General features: G+C 35.6%; 2 protein-coding genes across 2 annotated transcripts in view; one reads left to right on the forward strand and one right to left on the reverse strand.

Annotated features, from left to right (window-relative positions):
* Positions 1-22,265, reverse strand: part of LOC123575924 (limbic system associated membrane protein) — an 823,468-nt gene that overhangs the window by 671,123 nt on the left and 130,080 nt on the right. The window lies entirely within an intron of this gene.
* LOC123575964 (small ubiquitin-related modifier 2-like) overlaps positions 17,983-22,265 on the forward strand; it is a 63,425-nt gene continuing 59,142 nt past the window's right edge. Inside the window, exons 1-2 of the mRNA XM_045437028.1 lie at positions 17,983-18,172; positions 18,257-18,367. Coding sequence (XP_045292984.1) covers positions 18,020-18,172; positions 18,257-18,367 — 264 coding nt within the window. The 5' untranslated portion in view covers positions 17,983-18,019. The remainder of the gene's footprint in view (positions 18,173-18,256; positions 18,368-22,265) is intronic.

Genomic DNA, 22,265 nt, shown 5'->3' on the forward strand with positions numbered 1-22,265 from the left:
TATTAAAATTGGCATAGACTTTGAAGACTTGAGACTTTAGTGAGAAGGAGGAGATTTGGAGAGGTTCTAAAGCAGAGTCCCAAAAATGATTAAAGCAGTTAGAAAAATTAGCAGATGCCCATCAGTTTGGAGCCAAGCAGATATTGTTGCTGGATCAAATTAGAATCTGCCCAAAAGCATTAGGAAAATAGTCCTGTAAAGTTAATGTTTTTAAACCATGAATGTCACCACAACTTCATTATCTTGACACTGCTTTAATCAGCCCTGGGCATTTCAATCCTTTCTAAAATTTCAGGCTTTCTTCATTCCTGACACCATCTCAGCAGAGGCAGGATGTGAACAGTGGTCTTTACTGCTATCCCTTCACCCACTAGACTCAGTACCCCAGCCACAGGTTCTGGTGTCCTACAAGGCCCTCTCCTTTCTCAGCTTTGTTCTTCCAGAAGTAGTCTTCATATCAGGCAGTCCTAAATCCAGCATATCAGCAACAGAATTCCAATAAATGGCAAGTAACTAGATGCTATGAGCCTTTTGCAAGGATGAGATTTCTCATGATGTTGTGTGTGTGTGTGTATGTGTGTGTATATAGTAGACATAACTGTATTACTATGCATATAATTATATATATAGTTATATTATATATACATAGCTATATTACTATGATATACTATATACAATATTATATGAAATATTAATTATATGTTTTAATTATATAATTATATACTGGTTATAATATATATTAATTATAGAGTATTATGTACAACATAGTATATTAAGTAATATTTCTATAGTATTATATAATATATGCATATAAATAACTTGTAGGTGCCAGATACTTTGTCAGATGCTGGGAATACAAGGAAAAATTACAACTACTGCACTTTCATATATTAGTAGAACCGGAAATATCATCCAAACTAACAGATTAGCATACTAGAAATATGAATGTTGGGATAGACATTTGCAAGAGGAAGAGTGCAGGCACAAAGGTCAGAAGGATTTAATATTCTCAGGATTCTGGAACACAATGAATAATTTCAAGGAAAGTTCTATGGCTAAAGGGATACTAAAGCTAAATACATTTCTTTTAATAGAGAAGAGGGAGGAGTGGGAAAAAATGACATATTATATTACTCAATTGGTACTATAAGCTGTTTAGCATGTCTAGAAGAAGACTATTAGTAGGAGTTCTAGAGAGACACACAGGAGTCAAGCCACAGAGAAGTTGCACTGATACTTATCAGCCAGCAAAGAGAAAGGGAGTGAAGATGCTAGAGGATAATGTATACAATCATATAGCCATACTTCCCCGTAGCTTCACAATGATTTATTGCACACACTCTTCACATACTATACACCCTATTTTCTTTCCTGATTAGTGAGGTATCATATCACTTATTTGTCCAAATTAAATATTCATTTTAGAGTCTGGCTCAGTTCTGACCATAAAAAGGACTTGAAATAATGAAAAATATAATTTAAATGCTTCCTTCTCTTTTCTCCCCAAACTGGTAAGCATAATGCAGGGAGGATTTGGAAAGTTAGAGAGAGACCAAACAACAACAACAACAACAACAAAAAAAACCAAAAAACAAAAAACAAAAAACGGGAGGACAGAAAAAAATGGGAAAAGATTAGAAATGAAGTCTTCAACTGCTTGGACAAGAAAGGACTGAAACATACTAGAATGCCAGTTTGAGAAACCCACAAGACGGCAGTGTAGGAAGATCCCAAACTCACCTCCTCCCATGGACATACCAAATCTACACCTATGTATGGATGAATTCCCCCTGAAAAATATTGGATAACTAGAAGAACTGCTTCTGTACAACAAAAAATAAAAGGATCCACAAGATGGGTAGGAGAGGCAGAGATACAGTCTCACCAAAAACACTAAACCTGGTATAGAAACACACAACAGGAAGAGATCTCACCAGTATGACACTTGTCCTGGAGTAGCAAGTGATGGGTATCTCACATCAAGTAACCCAACCCATGGGATCTCCACTAGAGAGACAAGCCCCCCTATGTCTGAGTTAAAAAACCAATGGGGCCAGTGTCCAAAAGACCTAAAGTGCTATAGAAAGTGGACATTCTTCTTTTAAATAGCTAGTATATGCTCCCACTTGCCTCAAGACCTAGTGAAGAAATAGCAGTGTGAAAAGCACCTGGACTGTATGTGAAGGAAGTTCATTTTCTAATCTAAAAGCATATGCTAGAGGGCCAGAGGACAATTCAAACTCCTCAGAGAAGGCACTGGTGGAGGCCATTTTTACACTCTCCACCCACCCAAAGAGCAGATGGCCAGTCTCTGATGTAGCACTCTCCCGCCACCTACAAAGGATAGGTAGGAGCAAGTGGTTGTGACTCTCTCCTAGTGCCTTCCTTAAGCAAGAATGCAGTGGTTACAATACTCCTCACTTCCTGGCTGGGGATGTACAATCATAGCATTTTCCATCACTTAGCCTAAAGATGGCACACATAAACAGAGAAGACACTCTCGTGTTGTACTTCTTACACCTGTGGGCACACCAGATCAAGACATTTTCCCTCTGCTTGTCTTTCTGAAGCCAGCAAGCATGCCCCAACCACTATATTCTTTTTTTTTTTATTTAAAAAAAAATTTTTTTTCAACCTTTATTTATTTTTGGGACAGAGAGAGACAGAGCATGAACGGGGGAGGGGCAGAGAGAGAGGGAGACACAGAATCGGAAACAGGCTCCAGGCTCTGAGCCATCAGCCCAGAGCCTGACGCGGGGCTCGAACTCACGGACCGCGAGATCGTGACCTGGCTGAAGTCGGACACTTAACCGACTGCGCCACCCAGGCGCCCCCCCAACCACTATATTCTACAACAGTCCTGCTAAAGCCATTGGGCATATGCAATTCACACAGGGGATGCTCCTTGATTACTTGGCCCTTGTGGCCAAGGGGGTTGGGATTTCTGAGTTCCATGGAAATGTAACAATCAAAAAGACAAGTTCCTGGCAGGCTACCAGCCCCAGGGACTGCACAGAAAACCTACTGAAACACCATCCAATCCTCCTCCAAAGAAAAACCTGTTTACTTATCCTGAAGCTTCAGCCTCAGGGACAGATTTCAGATTTTCCCTACATCTAGAGGCTAAGGAGAAGGTGCTAGGGAACATAATCAGGGAGACACCATCCTTCCACAAAACCTAGGTCTTGCTACAGCTCCACAAGACCTCCCAGAAAGAATCTTATATACTAGTCTGGAGTCCTGATTTTTACAACTGTTGCCCAAAGAACTCCTACAGATCTGGACTAGGGACCAGCAGCCCTACAGGAGAGTATATATTTGCATATTTTAAAAGCTGCTGCTGGAGGGTCTTTCCAATCAGTCTAAAACCAGGTGCTGAATGAGATTTCCCCTCTTGGAACACTGACAGGTCTTGGCACACCCTCAACAATGCAGATATATAAAGAACAAAGCAGGCTGTTTAGACAATCACAGTTCAAAGAAAACAAAGAGCTAGGGAAAGATTGAATAAGAAGGTTCATCACTACACAAAGCCACTTCTCCAAGATTGGGAGAGGTAGCAGTACTGACGAATATATAGAAACAATCACAAAGAGTCAAGAAAAATTAGAAAACAGAGAAATATGTTCCAAATTAAAAAAAAAAAACACAAACAAACAAACAAAAAAGGGAAACCTTAGAAAAAAGACCTTAATGATATAAATAATCTACCTGATAAAAATTCAAACTAATGTTCATAGGGATGCTCACCAAAATCAGTAGAAAAATAAATGAACACAGGGAGAACTTCAATAAAGAGACAGAAACAATAAAGTACCAAACATAGTCACAGAACCAAAGAAAACAATGACTGAACTAAAAGAAAATACACTTGAGGTATTCAGCAGCAGACTGGGTGAAGTAGAAAAATGAATCAGCATGCTGGAAGACAAAGCAATAAAATTCACCCCAAAAGAGCTGTAGAAAGAACCAAACATATTAAAAAATGAACATAACTTGAAGGACCTATGGGACAACATCAAATGGAAAATCATTTCCATTATAAGGGTTCCAGAAAGAGAAGTGATAGAGAGAAAGGCAAAAAATCATTTGCCAAAATAATGCCTAAAAACTTTCTTAACCTACGAGGGAAGGAAAAAGCTATCCAAGTACAGGAAGCCCATAGAGTTTTAAATAGGTGAACCCAAAGAGATCTACATCAAGACACAATAATTAAGATGTCAAAAGTTAAAGATGAAAAGAAAATCTTAAAAGCACAAGAGGAAAACAAATTATTACATAGGAAGGAAACCCCACAGGGCTATGAGCAGATTTCTCAGCAGAAACAGAAGGGAGTGGCAATCGAATTGTTGAATATTTGAAATGTTGAAAGGAAAAAAACAAAAGAAAAAAGAAGGAAAAACAAAAACAAAAACAAAAACAACTTCTAATAAGGAATACTCTACCCAGCAAGGTTTTCTTTCAGATTTGAAGGAAAAATAAAGTTTTCCAGACAAGCAAAACCTAAAAGGTTCATCACTACTAAACTACCATTACAAGAAATATTAAAGGTATTTCTTTAAATTGAAAAAAAAGGTAGTAATTAATAATAAGAAAAATATGGAAAAGTAAAACTCTCATTAGAAACGGTAAATATGTAGTAGAAGTGGTAGATTAATAAATTAATTATAAAGCTATTATGAAGACTAAACAAGGAAAGTAGTACAATTACTAAAAACAAAGTAATTAGTTAAGGGATACATAAAAAAGATGCAAAATATGATATCAAAATATAAAACAGGAAGAGTAAAAATGTAGAGTTTTGGAATGTGTTCAAATATAAGTTGCTATCAACTTAAAACAGGCTGATATACATGGATTAGATATAGATGGATACATAGAGGTAGAGATAGGGATAGAGATAGAGGATATAAATAGATATAAATACAGATATAGACATAGATATATGTAACCCTCACGGTGACTCAAAGCAAAAATGTAGAGCAAATACACAGAGGAAAAATGGGAAGGTTATCTAAACATAAGAAAGGAACAAAGAGAAGCTATAAAAACTATGAAAACAGCCAGCAAGCAATTAACCAAATTGCAATAAATACATACCTAACAATAATTACTTTTTATGTAAATAAACCGAATTCCCCAGTCAAAAGACATAAAGTGACTGACTGGATTAAAAAAACAAACATATAAAACTTTGGATTGCGAGGAACATGTTCTGCAAGCATTCTGCAAGACGAGTGTTTTAAATAAATGAGTGATGCCTTGCAATATGAATAGTACATGATGCTGAATATCACATGATCACAACTGAGCCAATGGTTCTTGATATTTGCTTTGATATACAAGTGCTTTGGATTAAAAGCATGCTTCTGGGATGGATCACAAGCATGTTTCTAGAATGAATTATTCTTGAAAACCAAGGTTTTATTGTACATCTATATACTGTCTGCTACAATGGACTCACTTGAAAAGTAAGGACACAAACATAATGAAAGTAATCAGATCGAAAAAGATATTGCATCAAAATGGAAACAAACAAATAATAAAAGCTGGTAATGCTATACTCACATCCAGCAAAATAGATTTTAAAATGGACTGTAATAAAAGACAAGGAGAAGCACTACATAGAGATAAAGGGGTCAAGCCAGCATGAAGATATAATATTTATAAATATATATGCATCCAATATAAGAACACCAAAATATCTAAAGCAAATATTAGTGGACATAAAAGGAGGAGTTGACAGCAATACAATAACATTAGGGGACTTTGACACCCACTTATATCAAAAAAACCCAGATCATCTAGACAGAAAACATTGGCTTTAAACAACATTAGACCAGATGAATTAAATAGATATACACTGGACATTCAATCCAAAAGCAGAACACACAGTCTTTTCAGATACACATGGAGCATTCTGCAATATAGATCACAAGTTAGGTCATAAAACAAATCTTAATAAATTGAAGAAGTTTGAAATAATATCAACATCTCTTCCAACCACAATGATGTGAAATCAAAAAACAATTACAAGAAGAAAACTGGAGAACCTACAAACATGTGGAGAATACATAATACGTTACTAAACAGCTAGTGAGTCATGGAAGAAATCAAAGAATAAATCAAAATATACCTATAGGCAAATGAAAACACAAATATGGCATATCAAAATCTGTGGGATAAAGCAAAAACAGTTCTAAAATGGAAGTTCACAGTGATATAGACTGACGTCAAGAAACGAGAAAAATCTCAAAGTTTGATTTTACACATACCTATGAATCCACTAGTATAGGAAACCTAGTAGAGGGAAGTAATAAAGATCAAAGCAGAAATAAATGAAGTAGAGGCTAAAAAGATAACAGAAAAGTACAATGAAACATAATACTTTCTTTTTGAAAAGTAAACAAAATTTTGAAATTTTTAACTAGACACGTAAAGAATTAGAGAGGGCTGAAATAAGTAAAATCAGAAATTAGATAGAAGTTGTAACCAATACCAAAGAAAGATATACAAAGGATCATGAGACAATACTTCAAACAACTTAGATAACCTAGAATAAATTTATAATTTTACAAAACTGAATAATGAAGAAGTGCAAAATCTGAATAGACAGATTAATAACAAGGAGATTGAATCAATAACCAAAACTCTACAAACAAACAAAAGTCCAGGGCCAGTTTCACTGGTATATTCTAGGAAACATTCAGAGAAGATTTACTACCTATTGTTCTCAAAGGCTCCCAAAAACTTGAAGAGGGAATGTTACTAAATTCATTATGAGGCCAATACTACCCTGATACCCAAATCACATAAGGATACCACACACACACACAAAAATTCCATGCCAATATCCTTGATGAATATAGGTGCGAAAATCCTCAACACAAAATAATAGCAAGCCAAATTAAACAATACTTTAGAAGTATCATGCATATGATCAAATAGAATTTGTTCCAGGGAGGCAAGGATTGTTCAACATTCACAAATTAATCAACAAATACACCACATTAACTAAATGATAAATGAAAATCATATGTTCATCCTAAATTGAAGAAAAAGCATTTGGCAAAATTTGACATCCAATTAGAATAAATAATCTCAACAAAGTACATATAGAGGGATTGTGCCTCAATACACTATAAGTCATATATGACAAACCCACAGCTAATATCATACTCGATGGTAAAAAGATAAAAGCTTTTCCTGTAAGATCAGTAAGAAGATAAGGATGCCCATTCTTGTCACTGTTACTCAATATAGTACTGGAAGTGCTAGCAACACCAATTATGCAAGAAAAGGAAATAAAAAGGATAGAAATTAGAAAGAAAGAAGTCAACCTGTCACAATTTATAGATGACAGGATGCTATACACAAAACAGGAAAGATTTCACACACACACACACACACACACACACACACACACACACACACAAATGTCAGAACTAATAAATGAACTCAGTGACGTAACAGAATAACAAATTACTACATAAAAATTTCTTGCATTTCTATACCCTAATATAAAACTATCAGAAATATAAATTACAAAAAAAATCCCATTTACAATTGCATTAAAAAATACCCAGTAATAAATTTAACCAAGGAAGTGAAATATCTATACACTGAAAACTATAAGACACTGATGAAAGAAATTGAAGAAGACACACAAACAACTCCAAAGATATTCTGGATTCATGCATTGAAAAAATTACTATTATTAAAATGTCTACATTACCCAAAGAATTTACATATTCAACAAAACTGTTATCAAAACTCCAATGGTATTCTTTACAGAACTAGAGCAAGTAATTGTAATCTTTATATGAAACCACAAAAGACCTCAAACAGCCAAAATAATCTTGAGAAAGAAGAACAAATTCAGAGTATTATACTACCTGATTGCAAATTATGCTATAGTAATGACAACACTATGGTATTGGTATTGAAACAAACGTATAAATCAATGAAACAATATAGAAAACATGGAAACAAATCTATGCATATATGGTCAATTATTTACAACAAAGTTGGTAAGAATATACAGTGGGGAAAAATAGTGTTTTCAATAAATGGTGCCGGGAAAACTGGACAGTCACATGCAAAAGAATTACTCGGTACTACTATCTTATACCATCTACAAAAAATAAAATGTACTAAAGACTTGAATGTAACACCAAAACCCACAAACCCCTAGAAGACAACATAGATAGTAAGCTCCTTAGCATCAGTGTTAGCAATTTCTTGTTGTTGTTGTTATATTATTTGTTTTTGTTTTTTTCATCTGATTCCAAAGGCAAGGGCATAAAACTAAAAACCTTTTCACAGTGAAGGAAACCATTAACAAAATGAAAAGGCAACTTTATGGATTATGGATGGAAGGAGATATCTGCAAATCATATATCCAATAAGGAGTTAATATTGAAAAGTTATAAAAAAAAAAACCATGTAACTCAATAACACTAACAAAAAATAATCCAATTTAAAATGGCCAGAGGCTATGAATACACGTTTTGCCGAAGAAGACATACTATGGCCAACTGGCAAAGGAAAAGATGCTCAATATCACTAGTCATTACAAACCACTAGTCAAATGCAAATCAAAACTACAATGAGATATAAACTTAAACATGTCAGAATAGCTATTAGAAAAAAAAGGACAAGAAATAACAAGTGCTGGTGAGGATGTGGTAAAGAGAGAACTTTTGTGCACTGTTAGTACTATTATAAACTGGTACAGCCACTATACAAAACACTTTGGAAGTTCCTCATAACAATTAAAAATAGAACTACCATGTTATGTAGCAATTGCACTACTGGGTACCTATCTGAAGAAAATGAAAACATTAATTTGAAGAGGTATATGTACCGTTATATATATATAAACGTGGCTATATATATATATGTATGTATATGTATGTATGTATGATGTATATATATATATGTATATATATATATATAAATGTGGCTATATATATGCATGTATATATACATATGCATGTATATATACATGCATATATATATGTATAATGGAATACTGCTCAGCCATAAAAATAATGAAATCTTGACATTTGAGAGAATATGGTTGGAACTTGAGGGTATTACACTAAGTGAAATAACTCAGAGAAAGACAAATACTGCATGATTTCCCTTACATGTGGAATCTAAAAATCAAAATAAAATAAAACCCAGATTCATGAACACAGAGAATATATTGGTGGTTGCCAGAGGGAAGCAGGTAGGAGAAGGTGAAATGGGTGAACTGGCAGCACAGAGCCTGCCTGGGATCCTCTCTCTGCCCCTCCCCTACTTGTGAGAGCATGCTCTCTCTTTCAAAAAAAAAAAAAAAAAAAGAAGTACAATCTGCCAATTATAAAATCAGTAAGTCATGGGAATGTTACGAACAGCATGAGGAATTGTCAATAACATTATATTAACTTTGTATGGTGACAGATGGTAACTAGACTTACTGTGGTGATCATTTTAAAATGTATAAAAATGTTGAATCACTATGTTGTGTACCTGAAACTCATATAATATTGTATGTCAATGATACCTCAATAAAGAGAGAGAATGCCAGTTCCTTTTACTCATTGGCCCCTTCAGATAACAGCCATAAAATAAACTGACTTTCCAAGATCATGACAAAAGGGTATAACAAAGGGAGATTTCAGCCAAATTATCTGATTTATAATCCTTACTGAAAGCATCTGATTTGAAAACCAACAAAACAGGGTGTTACAGAAACTTGAAATATTTGAGTAGACTTCTAAAATTCAGAGGATTTAAAATACCTCTCAAGATTAAAATACATATATTTTAACATGTAGTTTCATGGGCTTGTTACTGCATCAACAATATACAGATGAGACCTGTCACAAGACTATCATATAAATGTGTTTTCCCAGCCAAAACTTATTTCTCCATTTCCTCTCGCATCTATGTAGCCCATCTGGAACTGTATAGACCACTGGGTGAATTGAAACCTGGAAATTGAAATTTCAGCCTTAGAGAAAAGGTAAAAATATTTAGAATTTCCCAATGGCTTTGAAACCCCCAAACAGTAACAATGCTATTCTGAAAATCAGAAAAGATCTGTGTGAACTTTTTGTATAAAGCACTGTTGATTAGCATTTTGCAAAAATCTTTGGGAAACGATGATTTCATTGCAAAAGCATGGAGCACTTGTCCCACCCACCCTCTAAACCCTCCTTTACTTATGGTTGCAAAAGACTGAATGAATCTGGTCAGATGTCTGTCCAGCTTCCTCTCGCTAGGCGTGGGCCACTGCATTCAATATTTCCCTATGGGAACTTCACTGAATTATTAGGCAAAAGGGGAAAGAATGGAATAAAGAAGCCTGATTGAATAAGAACTGGCAAAGATAGTATTTCTAACAACATTTTCCTGGGATGTGTTGGGGCATTTCATTCCTCTGAGTTACAAATTTTATCAGACTGTATTGGACATTAATAAATATGCAAAGTTCAGTCTTCTGATCCAAGGTATTCTCAGGAGTATTTTTGGGGCTCTTCTTCCAACTACAGTTGATCCTAATACTGGTGTCAGGGGTATCCCCCAAATACTTGAAAATCTGTATATAACTTTTCACTCCTCCAAAACTTAACTACTAATAGCCTATTGTTGAACAGAAGTCTTACCAATAACATAAACAGGTAATTAACACATATTTTGTATGTTATGTAGATTATATACTATATATATATAGTAAATAGATTATATATTATATCCTTACAATAAAGTAAGCCAAGGAAAAAAATGTTATTAAGAAAATCATGAGAGAAGAAGTATATTTATAGCACTGTACTATATTTATCAAAAAAATTCGTGTATAAGGGTATTCGCAAAGTTTAAAGCCTGAGTTGTTCAAGTGTCAACTGAACACTTATATAAAAGTTTGTTAGAAGAGTATTGATTTGGGGGACAATACTTCCCCATGAACTTATCTTTCTTTTATAGCGAATACTGCTTCTAGATGTTTGTTTACAGAACAGTCAGTCAACAATAAGCTTAGTCAACAATCTGCTACCTTTTTCAGTTTATCTTTAACATCCATTTCAACTGCCTTCTTAAGGGATTTCAAACTTTTCTAGGAGTGCTTTAATCTCAAAAGCAACCCATCAGATGCCATCCACTTCTCTGGTTTTCATTGTATGATCCTAAGAAATCTTAGATTTTTAAACAGGTTACCCAAGGCCACAGTGAGAAATGAGGCAGGAGGATGCCAAGAAAGGTTTCAATGAAATTAACAAGACTTTAAGCTGTTTTTTTTGTACACGGAGTTTCCACTTTCAATTTCATGTGAAAATAGATCTTTTAGTGAATGAGAAATTCTAGTCTGAAAGAGATTCAGCAACTTGTTTCAGATTACTCAGCTAGTAACAGAACCAGACTTAGAATCAGGTCTCCAGAATCTTCATGTAGTAAATATTTCTGCCATTCTACGTCCAACTCTTCTAATTCTCTTTCTATCCTGTTAGCATCTAAGTAGTCTCTTCTAAAAATTTTCCTACTCTCCTTTCTTCCTTCAGCACTTTATAATATTGTCTAGAGAATCTTGTTTTAATTTCTCTATGTATTTTATTGAACATCTTTTTCTCATCAATTCTGAGAATATGAAGCCACTGCCAAAAGATAGGAGGGGTCATTATTATCATTAGTAATATTATTGTCTTCCACATAGGCAATATTTTGTTTAGAGACATTCCGCTTTCATAAATTTACACATTAATTATATTGGTATGGGCTCATATATCCTTATAAAGTACATAGAGGGGGGCTCAAATCTAGGAGCCCAAAATGAGAAACAACTTGCAATGTCTAAGACCTATTCAGAAGCACAAGTAGGGTTGGAGTCCTGTTTTTGTTTCCACCTTTTCCACTTGACCACTCCAAATGAAGAGGAGGCCTGGGGAGTGAGGGTGTTAAATCCCTATCTACATGGGTGATTTGCCTGCTTTCCCTTGGTATTTCAAGTGACTTGGTTCTTCTTAAATCAGTCATGCATACACTTACAAATTACTCCTTCACCTTGCCAACCTCACCACCATCCTGATGGAAGAAGACCAATGGGCCTTAAGTTCCTTTATAAACTTTTCTCTACAATCCACATGGTTGATTGCCCTTTCATCTAGGCATTCTTTGCAGCCTTTAATTTTGACAGCATTTTCAACATAACTGATCCACCCTTGACCTCTCATCAGTCCTACATTTTCTCTCCTGCTGGATTTTTATTCATATAGTCACCCTAGGCATACTACAATATTTCATTTGGTGAACAACTCTCTGTAATATACTACCCAAGACTTGATTTCATCTCTGCACCTTTGTAGAGACTCTAAATCTCTATCTGAATATTCAGTCTAGTGGGTATAGAAGATTGGAAGAAGGACTAGTAGGAGCCAAACATGAAGTAGATGCTATCCCTAGAAAGTAACAGTGGCAGGAGAAGGCAAGTTTCCCATCATTCCTTAACTCCAACATAACATATACATACATCCAGTTAGGTATATAAAAGATAAATAGATATATAAAACAAATCTCATGCAGCCACTGCATCCCTACTCCCTTCATAATATAAACAATTCAGGGAACACACAAGGTAGAGGGGACAATATATCCCCACAACAGGCAGCATAACTGTCATCAAAATCTAACAATTTGTGAAGACCTACATCCATTTCTTTGATCCTTCAGCTGGGGGAGGCACATAAATGGTAGTGACACTAAGAAATCCTAATCTAAAGCTCATGCTCTTTGCCCTTGAGTAGGCAGCTCGGAGGTTAAAGGTATCAGTTTGAACACCTGCTGAAGGGTAGGGAACTTCTCTATAGTATGGTCAATTCAATTTTCTATTGAACACTAGTATCTCTCAGAAATCATGGTAAAAGCCATTTCTGGGTCAGTCGTGGCAAAATGATTACAATCACATTTCTCTATTGCTTGATTAGGTCACTATTCACTAATGCCCTGAAACCATCAGCTTCTTTGAGCTGTCATTTCATACTCCATACCACTTGTGGTGAGCTTCCCTATATCTAGTTTAGAAAAAAACAGTTCAAGGCAGAAGGTGGTTTCTTTCTCTACTATAAAAAGAGTTTTGGGTCACGGTTGGTTGCCTTCTCACTGTGCTTTTAAAAGAAGACAGAAAGTACCTTCACTTTGCTGTGAGCAAAAATCTGTTCTTTTTCATCTGAAACCATTTCTTGCATCTCACTAAATATTACTGAGCATCCCACAAGTAGCATCTTACCTATTTGCAACAACAAACTGCATTAGGGAAATCTCTTTAGACTGGTGGAACCCAGCAGCCCAGGAAGCTTTGGGAAATAAAATATCTGATAGCGGGTGGCCTAAGTAGACCAGCTGTATGGTTATACATAGGAACTTCCACTTAACAAGTTCGGGCAGCTTGCTCCCATAACTTATGGAGAGTTGGACCCATTCTATTCCCTTTAGACTCCCTGGGCTGGAGAAGAGAAACAGGCATTTCATCATGTCCTATGCTCCCTTAATCGTGATTTTTGGTTGTTCTTATACATAATAGTTTCATGTGAAGGGGTAAAAATGGCAATCCCAGGAGATACAGGGCCACTGACCCATTGTCCGTTATGTCAGTAGTCTCCTTCTCCTTTGTGACATGGTCAGTTACTATGGTAATCAGTAGCGAAGGTTTATTAGGGCTTGTTAATATTTAAAAGGTGACTTATAAGCATATAAATAATTGTCTGCTCACTAACAGGTGGGACTCCTGAACTCAGCTGCCTTTGGCAATTAGCTAAAGAATTTGAGAGTTGTGCTCCTGTCCTCCACAGCTGCCTGCCTGTTTGGCTCAGAGTATCAACCTTGAAAACAAGGCAAAGAGAAAACAATCCATCAGTAGGGTAGGTGGAACAGACCTTATGACCAATATTGGTTGCTCGCCTAGCAGAGTGCAGAGAAGCAGATGGGAAGGAGTACAGGTTGCCCACTTTCAATTTTTCCTTCAGAAAATGTACATACAACATCCTGAAAACCCTTGTTTCTTGGCAAATTCATTAGGAATGGAGCCAGACTTATATATAAGTTGTTGTTTATACTGGAAGAGCCCCTTGTCTAAAAATATCTCCCTGAACCAGCAGTCACAGGATCTAAAAGTGCATCAGAATAGATGTATTGCATTATTTTCAGCATTGGGTGTGTGTTTCTTTGAAAGAGACAGACTGAGTGTGCTAGGCAGAGATGTATATTGTTTAAGGGTATTAGAGGAGAATGAAGCTGAGAGAAAGAGTGTTTCAATACTCCCAATGGTAGTAAACATGCTAACGTTGCTGCTGATCACATTTTTGGTAATTGGAGAGACCCAGTGTAGCCTGAGAAGACCTAAGAAAACAGAGCTGAGACTGTCTCTCAAGAGTTTGTGGATCAGAGTCACGGTTTTTCCAGATTGCAATTTTGACAGGTTAGACCTAATTTAGATGATTCTGGGGTTTTTGTTTTGTTTTGTTTTTAACTTTTAAAACCCCTTTTCATTATCGATATGTTCCCACAGTTGTGGAGTTTTGAATAATTATTAATAAAATAATTATTAATAAAAAGACATACTTACTGGGTTTGATCCATGTACAGCCACCCAACCACCCCCAAAACAGAAAGCAACAAAAAAGATATACTTACCAAAGAATATCGTGCATTGATCTCCCTAATCTACAAGAGATATTATATGGCATACTATTATTATTATTATCATTATTATTACTATTTTTTGTTATTTTGGCTTGAGTTACATGAGATGAACGAAGAGGAGGAAAATAGGAAGATAACTGGAAGATATCACAAAGGTAATGAGACATAAGAGGAGAGATTTTGAAGAGACAAATACTTTAGAGAGAGAGAGATTAAAAAGAAAAATTGGAGGCTAAAAAAGACATTCCATCTGGTCTCCGAAGCTTATTTCTTTCATTTATAGACAATCTCAGGAGCTGAGAACAAGGCATAGTCGGCCAGTGCTTCTTGAGGGGGGGGCATAAAAAAAGGTAAGAGAATCCACTGTGCATTGACTGTAGGGTATTTCATCAACTCCAGGAGGTATACAGACCAGCAGTGATTGTGTATATCTAAATGCCAAAGGGGATGATTACCCCTCCAATTATTTTAATTTATGTAACAGCATATTTTCTTCCCCACTCAACTAAGTGCCTAATTCCACTGATAAAGCACCTAACTCACCAGTAACTTGAAAATGTTATTCAGGTTGATTACACGCTACTCTATGGAGTTATCTTTTGTTTTAGTAATTGGTGGTAGTTTTTAATTCCATCTTCTACAAAATGTGTGTGAGGGGTTATCTTGATCCTTTCTCTATTTTGCTGAGATTTTTGAACACATTCTATGCTTTCTGAAGAAAACGCTATTCCAATTAAAAATAAAAACTGGCATTCATATAATTTTTACTATGTTTCAGGCATCATTCTAAGTTTTTTATATATAACTCATTTAATCCTCACCAAAAAATTATAAATTGGGTCTTATTACTCTTCCATTTTTAAAAGTGAGGAAACAGACATGGTTAAAAAAATTAAAAACAGGGGCGCCTGGGTGGCTCAGTCGGTTAAGCGTCCGACTTCAGCTCAGGTCAGGATCTCGCGGTCTGTGAGTTCGAGCCCCGCGTCAGGCTCTGGGCTGATGGCTCAGAGCCTGGAGCCTGCTTCCGATTCTGTGTCTCCCTCTCTCTCTGCCCCTCCCCCGTTCATGCTCTGTCTCTCTCTGTCCCAAAAATAAATAAACGTTGAAAAAAATTAAAAAAAAATATAGAAAGGAGGAAATTAGGAAAAGATCTAGAATTTGAAAACGTAACACAGGAGAGCCGGCTCTTCTACTTCCCTTCATTACATTAGCAAATATGTTGACTGATGGTTCCACCTCTGGTTATGAACTAGGAAATTATGAGAGAGTAAAACTCTCACCATACCAAGCAAAACAAATCATGTGAGGTACAGAATATTTTCCTGAACTCCTAAGAAAAGTGACATTGAAGTAATCTTTATTTTTTATTTATTATTATTTCTTTTTTCTACTTTCAGAGAGAGAGTGTGCATAAGCAGGAGAGGGGGCAGAGAAAGAATAAGAATCCCAAGCAGTCTCCACACTCAGCACAGAGCCCTAGATGGGGCTCAATTCCACAACCAGGTGAGAGATCATGACCTGAGCTGAAATCAAGAGTCAGTCACTCAATCAACTGAACCACCCAGGCACCCTTGAAAGAAAATGACATATGAATCTACTCTCCTCCCTGGTTGACTAGCTGGAAAAGAAAAAATTCCCCATAGACAGGAAATCAGCAGACTCCTTAACAATACTAACAAAAGAAGAAAGTTAGATTTTTTTTAAGTTTATTTATTTAAGCAATCTCTACATCCAATGTGGGGTTCAATTCATGACCCTGAGATCAAGAATTGAATGCTCCACCAACTGAACCAGTCAGGCGTTCCTTCTTAACAAAATTTTAAGGCCTCTATGTGGGCTGCCAAGAAACATTTGACTTCTGAGACTCTAGTGTAGTTGTAGAGTGAATCTGCACTCACTAATTCTACTGCCTGGGTCTTTACTGACTGCTCAGGGGCAGTTCTCCACAGGCTTGAAGGCAGGAGTGGAGAGCAGAGAGGGATGAATTCCAACTCCAGATTTCAGCTTTTAAGAGCTGCAGACAAACAGGGTTCTGAGTGGGGCTTCTCTAAGACATTCTGCAGAGGAAAGATCTTCCTGGGCATACAAAGTCTTAGTAGGCCTGGAGGAGAGCAAAGAAAACTCCTTAGAAATATGAAGAGCTGAAAGTGCTGTAAAAGCAGAGATCTTCATGTTTTAAAAAGCTAGGACTTGGGCAGAGAAGCATTGAGATCTATGGATATCACTAGTGCTCAACCCCAAATCTGCAGGGTTTCATCTTAATTCCACTTTCAAACATTTAAAGCCTGTGGTCAAACTAAAGCTGCAACAAAGACCAAACACATCTCAACTAGAGACCAGATTTATTTAGCTCTCTAGCATAGACTTTTGTTTTCTAGACATATAGGCGATTTATACGCATTTCTACTGTTTTCTTACACAAAGTATCTTTAGTGCCATAAAATTTACACGACAAATAAAATATGTAAATCACAGCAAAAAGAGAATACGTGGAGAGAAGCAGACCCAGAGACGGCCCAGATGTTGAAATTAACACATTTAGGGGCGCCTGGGTGGCGCAGTCGGTTAAGCGTCCGACTCCAGCCAGGTCACGATCTCGCGATCCGTGAGTTCGAGCCCCGCGTGGGGCTCTGGGCTGATGGCTCAGAGCCTGGAGCCTGTTTCCGATTCTGTGTCTCCCTCTCTCTCTGCCCCTCCCCCGTTCATGCTCTGTCTCTCTCTGTCCCTCCAAAAAATAAATAAACGTTGAAAAAAAAATTAAAAAAAAAAAAAGAAATTAACAGATTTAAAAAATTTTTACTATTTATTTTTGAGAGAGAGAGAGAGAAAGAGACAGACACAGAGGCAGTCTGAGTGCGGGAGGGGCAGAGAGAGAGGGAGACACAGAATCCAAAGCAAGCTCCAAGTTCTCAGCTATCAGGATAAAGCCCACCTAGGGGCTTGAATTCACTAATGGTGAGATCATGACCTGAGCTGAAGTCAGACACCTAACTGACTAAGCCACCCAGGAACCCCAAAATTATCAGAGATTTTAAATAAAATAACAAAAAAATCTAAAGGAGCAAGTAGAAAAGGTGACCAATATGAATAAAGAGATGGTGGATTTTAGCCGAAACATGATTATATTAAAGAAAAATGTATTGAACTCTCTATTAAAAAATGCAATATCATAGATTAAGCACTTATTAGACAAATTTAACACCAGACTGGAATCTGAAAAGAATTAGTATCCTTGAAGACAGGTCAATAGTGCTCCTGGTACTCCTTGTGTGTGCTTGTTCAAGTGAAAGCCTGGTACCTCTGTGAGGCAGCAGCTGAGGAGAATGTGGCACACACCATGGCAGATGAAAAGCCCATGGAAGGAGTCAAGAGTGGGAACAATGATCATGTTCATTTGAAGGTGGTGGGTCAGGATGGTTCTGTGGTGCTATTTAAGATTAAGAGGCACAGTGCATTTAGTAAACTAATGAAAGCCTGTTGTGAACAACGGGCTTGTCAATGAGCTTTGTCAATGAGGCAGATCAGATGCCAAAGGGACGAGCAGCCAATCAATGAAACAAACACTCCTGCACAGTTAGAGATGGAGCATAAAGATATAATTGATGTGTTCCTGCTGCAGACAGGAGGTGTTTACGAAAAAATGGAATCTGTCACTTTATTCCAGAACTCTTCCTCCAGACCAAGAGTACAACCTCAACTAGAAAACTGCAGTTTTGGGGCACCTGGGTGGCTCAGTTCGTTAAATGTCCAACTTCAGCTCAGGTCCTGATCTCACAGCTCGTGAGTTCAAGCCCTGTGCTGGGCTCTGTGCTGACACCTCAGAGCTCAGAGCATGCTTCAGATTCTGTGTCTTCCTCTCTCTGCCCCTCTCCTATTCTCTCTGTTTCTAACTCAAAAACAAATAAAAACATTTAAAAACATTTTTAAAAAATAAAAAAAGAAAGAAAGAAAGAAAATCACTGTCTGGTTCCACCACATCCTGACGACTAAAGTGTAGTTTTCTCTATTCTTTCATTTTCCCCTTCCCCATTCCTTTGCTGTACATAAAGTAACTTGTGTGTATGTACATGAGCATATTGCAGTTTTTAACTTAATGACCAACGATATATTTTGATCAATACCAAAATGAGATGGGATGGGGAAAAATATTGGGGAAATGCCACGGATATGGAAAAAATCTCCATCCGTGACATGCTCATTCAGCTCTTATTTTCATGTGTTAGTAAGCTATTTTTGCTCTCATAAGAAAACAAAAAAGAACAATATAAAAACTTGCATACTCTGTTTGATTAGAGAATTTTAATGCTTTACATTTATCACTATAAACCCAAGGAATATTTCATAACATTTTTGTACATAGCTGTAACATGTAGGGTGATCTGTATTAAATAGGAACAAATTACTCTAAAGGAAATAAATCCTAGATAGTTTTCCACTCAAGTCAAGCATTTTGTTGTTTAAATAAATTTCATGTTTAAAATAAACAAAACAAATCAATAGAAAATATCTAAACTAAAGCCATATATATATATATATATATATATATATATATATATATATATAAAGAAAATATAGGGTGTTGTATGGAAACTAATTTGACAACAATTTTCATTTATTAAAAAAAAGAGCTGAAAAAAATAACTATACATATATAGTAAAATAAATAAACAATTTTTAAAAATAGAGAAGTGTTTGAGATATGAAGGACAATATCAAACCCACTATTACTGTAGAAAAAGAAGATAGAGAAAAGGATAAAAAAAGTATTTAAAGAAACAGAGCAGAGAATGATTCCAAATGATTGAAAGGTGTTAACACATATCTGATACTCAGTGGACCCCATGCAGAATACGACAAAGCAAAACACACCTCTTCATAGTTAAATTGCTGAAAACAAATTTTAATAATTTAAAATGAGTCTGTAAAAAATAGACTATCTTCAATGGAACAACGTGCATGATGGTTTATTTTCCACTAAAAATAATTGCACAATGTATTATTGCACAAGGCAATAATATAAAGTGCAAAACACCAGAAGTCAACCTAGGAGTGTTATATATAGATCTATCTCTTCTTCCAAAAAAGGGGGAAAATGAAGTAATTTCAGAGAACAAAACCTTAGGAAATTTACCTCAGCAGCAATGTACTACAAGACACTCAGCTAATGAGAACTGATACCAAATAGAACCCCAGATCTGCAAGAATGAATGAAAGGCATAAAATATAATAAATACCTGGGAAAATATAAAAGACCTTTCAATCTATATCTGTATTTAAGTCTATGTATATTTTTAAAAGGTTGCAGAGCATTTAAAATAAAAGTAATAAAAGGGGCACCTGGGTGGCTCAGTCAGTTAAGTGTTAGACTCTTGATTGTTGCTCAGGTCATGATCTCTCGGTTCAAGCCCTCCTTGGGCTTCAGCCTGACTCTTTGGAGCCTGCTTGAGATTCTGTCTCCCTCCCTCTCTTCCCCTCCCCCACCTTTTCTCTCTCTCCCTCGCTCTCTGCCTCTCCACTCTCTCTCTCTCTCACTCTCTCAAAATAAATAAATACACTTTAAAAAACAGAAAAGTAATAATAATACCAAATGTATTTAGAGATTGTTAGCATATGTAGTATAGAACTAAAATATACAAAATCAAGAGCACAAAGGGGAGGAAGATAGCAAAAAAAAACCCACTAAACTGCATGTGTTATTGCATAACATTATTTGAGTATACACTGCAATGAATCTAAGATTCATATTGTAAACTCTAAGACTATACTTCCCACAAGGGTAGTCAGTGGCTACATGTTGATATTTAAATTTAGGTAGAAATTAATAAAAATTGAATAAAATTAAAAATTCAGCTCCTAAAGTTACACTAGCCACATTTCAAGTGCGAAGTAACTACATATCCCTGGTGGCCACCATGTTTGATTGAACAGATAGAGAAGATTTCCATCAGTTAAGTTATTTTAGACATCACTGCTCTATATAAACCATAAAATTACAACACAAAGCTATAAATCTAAATACCAAAAGTAGGAGTGAAAATGAAATTTTAAAAAATGTGATATAACTCAAAGATGGAAGGAAAGAAAAACAGAGATATGTTATTAAATGAGATAAAGAAAAACCAAACATGAAGACAGGAGATTAAAACAAAACTATATTAATAATTGTACATTAAATGGTAATAAACAAAACATCCCATGTAAAAGTCAGTGATAATAAGATTATATTAAAAAGACACAATTCTATGCATTTTATGTGTAAAGGGAGAGAAGTTGAAAGTAAATGTGTAAAAACAATACCACTAAAATACTAAGATTAAGACATAATTTTATGATTAAGATATATTGTGTTAAAGATACTATTTAAACACTAAGATTGAGAAATTGGTTGGACATCTTAATTTCAGACGAAGGTGATTTCAAGGCAAAGAATATTACTGGAGAAATAAAGAAATATTTCCTAATTGTAAAGAGGTTGATTCATCAAGAAGTCATAACAATTCCAAAAGTGAATGTACCCAATAAAAGAGATTTGAAAATACACGAAGCAAAACTTGACAGATTATATGGAGATGACAAGTCCACCTTTGTGTCCAGAGTTTTTATATAACCATCACCCAACAACTGTATATATATATAGGTCTATCCCAACAGCTGTACAGTCTTTGCAGGTACGCATGAATTATCCACCAAAACAGACTACCTACTACTTATGAAAATGTCTCAAACATGCTTAATAATTAAAATCATATGGAATATATCCTATGGATACAATGGTATCAAATTAGAAAATAATTTTTAAAAGCTATATTTAATAACAAATTTTTAAATAACCTATAGGACGAAGAAGAAATCAAACAGAAAATTACAAAAGAGTACAAGATGAATTGCAATAAAAACATAGTACATAAAACTCTGTGTGATTCAATAAAATTGCACCAGGGGTATTTATAGCTTAAATGTTTATAGCAGAAAAGAAGAATTATTTTTAAATAAGTAACCAACACTTCAACTTTATTTTATTTAAAAAAAAATTTTTTTTTTGGTTTATTTATTTTTTGAGAGAGAAAGAGAGAGAGCAGGGGAAGGGCAGAGAGGAAGACAGACAGAGAATTCTAAGCAGGCTCTGCACCATCAGCACAAAGCCCAATGTGGCGCTCCAACCCACAAACTGAGAGGTCATGACCAGAGCCAAACCAAGAGTCAGATGCCCAAATGACTGAGCCACCCAGGCACCCCCAAAATTTCTACTTTAGAAGCTAGACAAAACAACAAATTCAGCCCAAGGTAAATACAAAAAAATAATGAAGACAAAAACAGAAAACAACAAAATATAAAACAAACAACAGGTATCAAAATGTTGAAAGTGGAATCATTAAAAAGATGAATACACTTGACAAATTTCTAAACAAGACTTATCAAGAAAAAAGAGAAAATACAAATGACATCAAGAATGAAAAGGGACATTACTAGAGATTGTACAAAAAAATAAAAGGATTTATACCAATACATTCTACAAGTTAGATAAAACAGACACATTCCTTGAACAATATACTTATCTGAACTGATATCATAAGAAACAGGAA

The sequence above is a fragment of the Leopardus geoffroyi genome, chromosome C2 (assembly GCF_018350155.1).
Source record: "Leopardus geoffroyi isolate Oge1 chromosome C2, O.geoffroyi_Oge1_pat1.0, whole genome shotgun sequence".
Taxonomy (NCBI): domain Eukaryota; kingdom Metazoa; phylum Chordata; class Mammalia; order Carnivora; family Felidae; genus Leopardus; species Leopardus geoffroyi.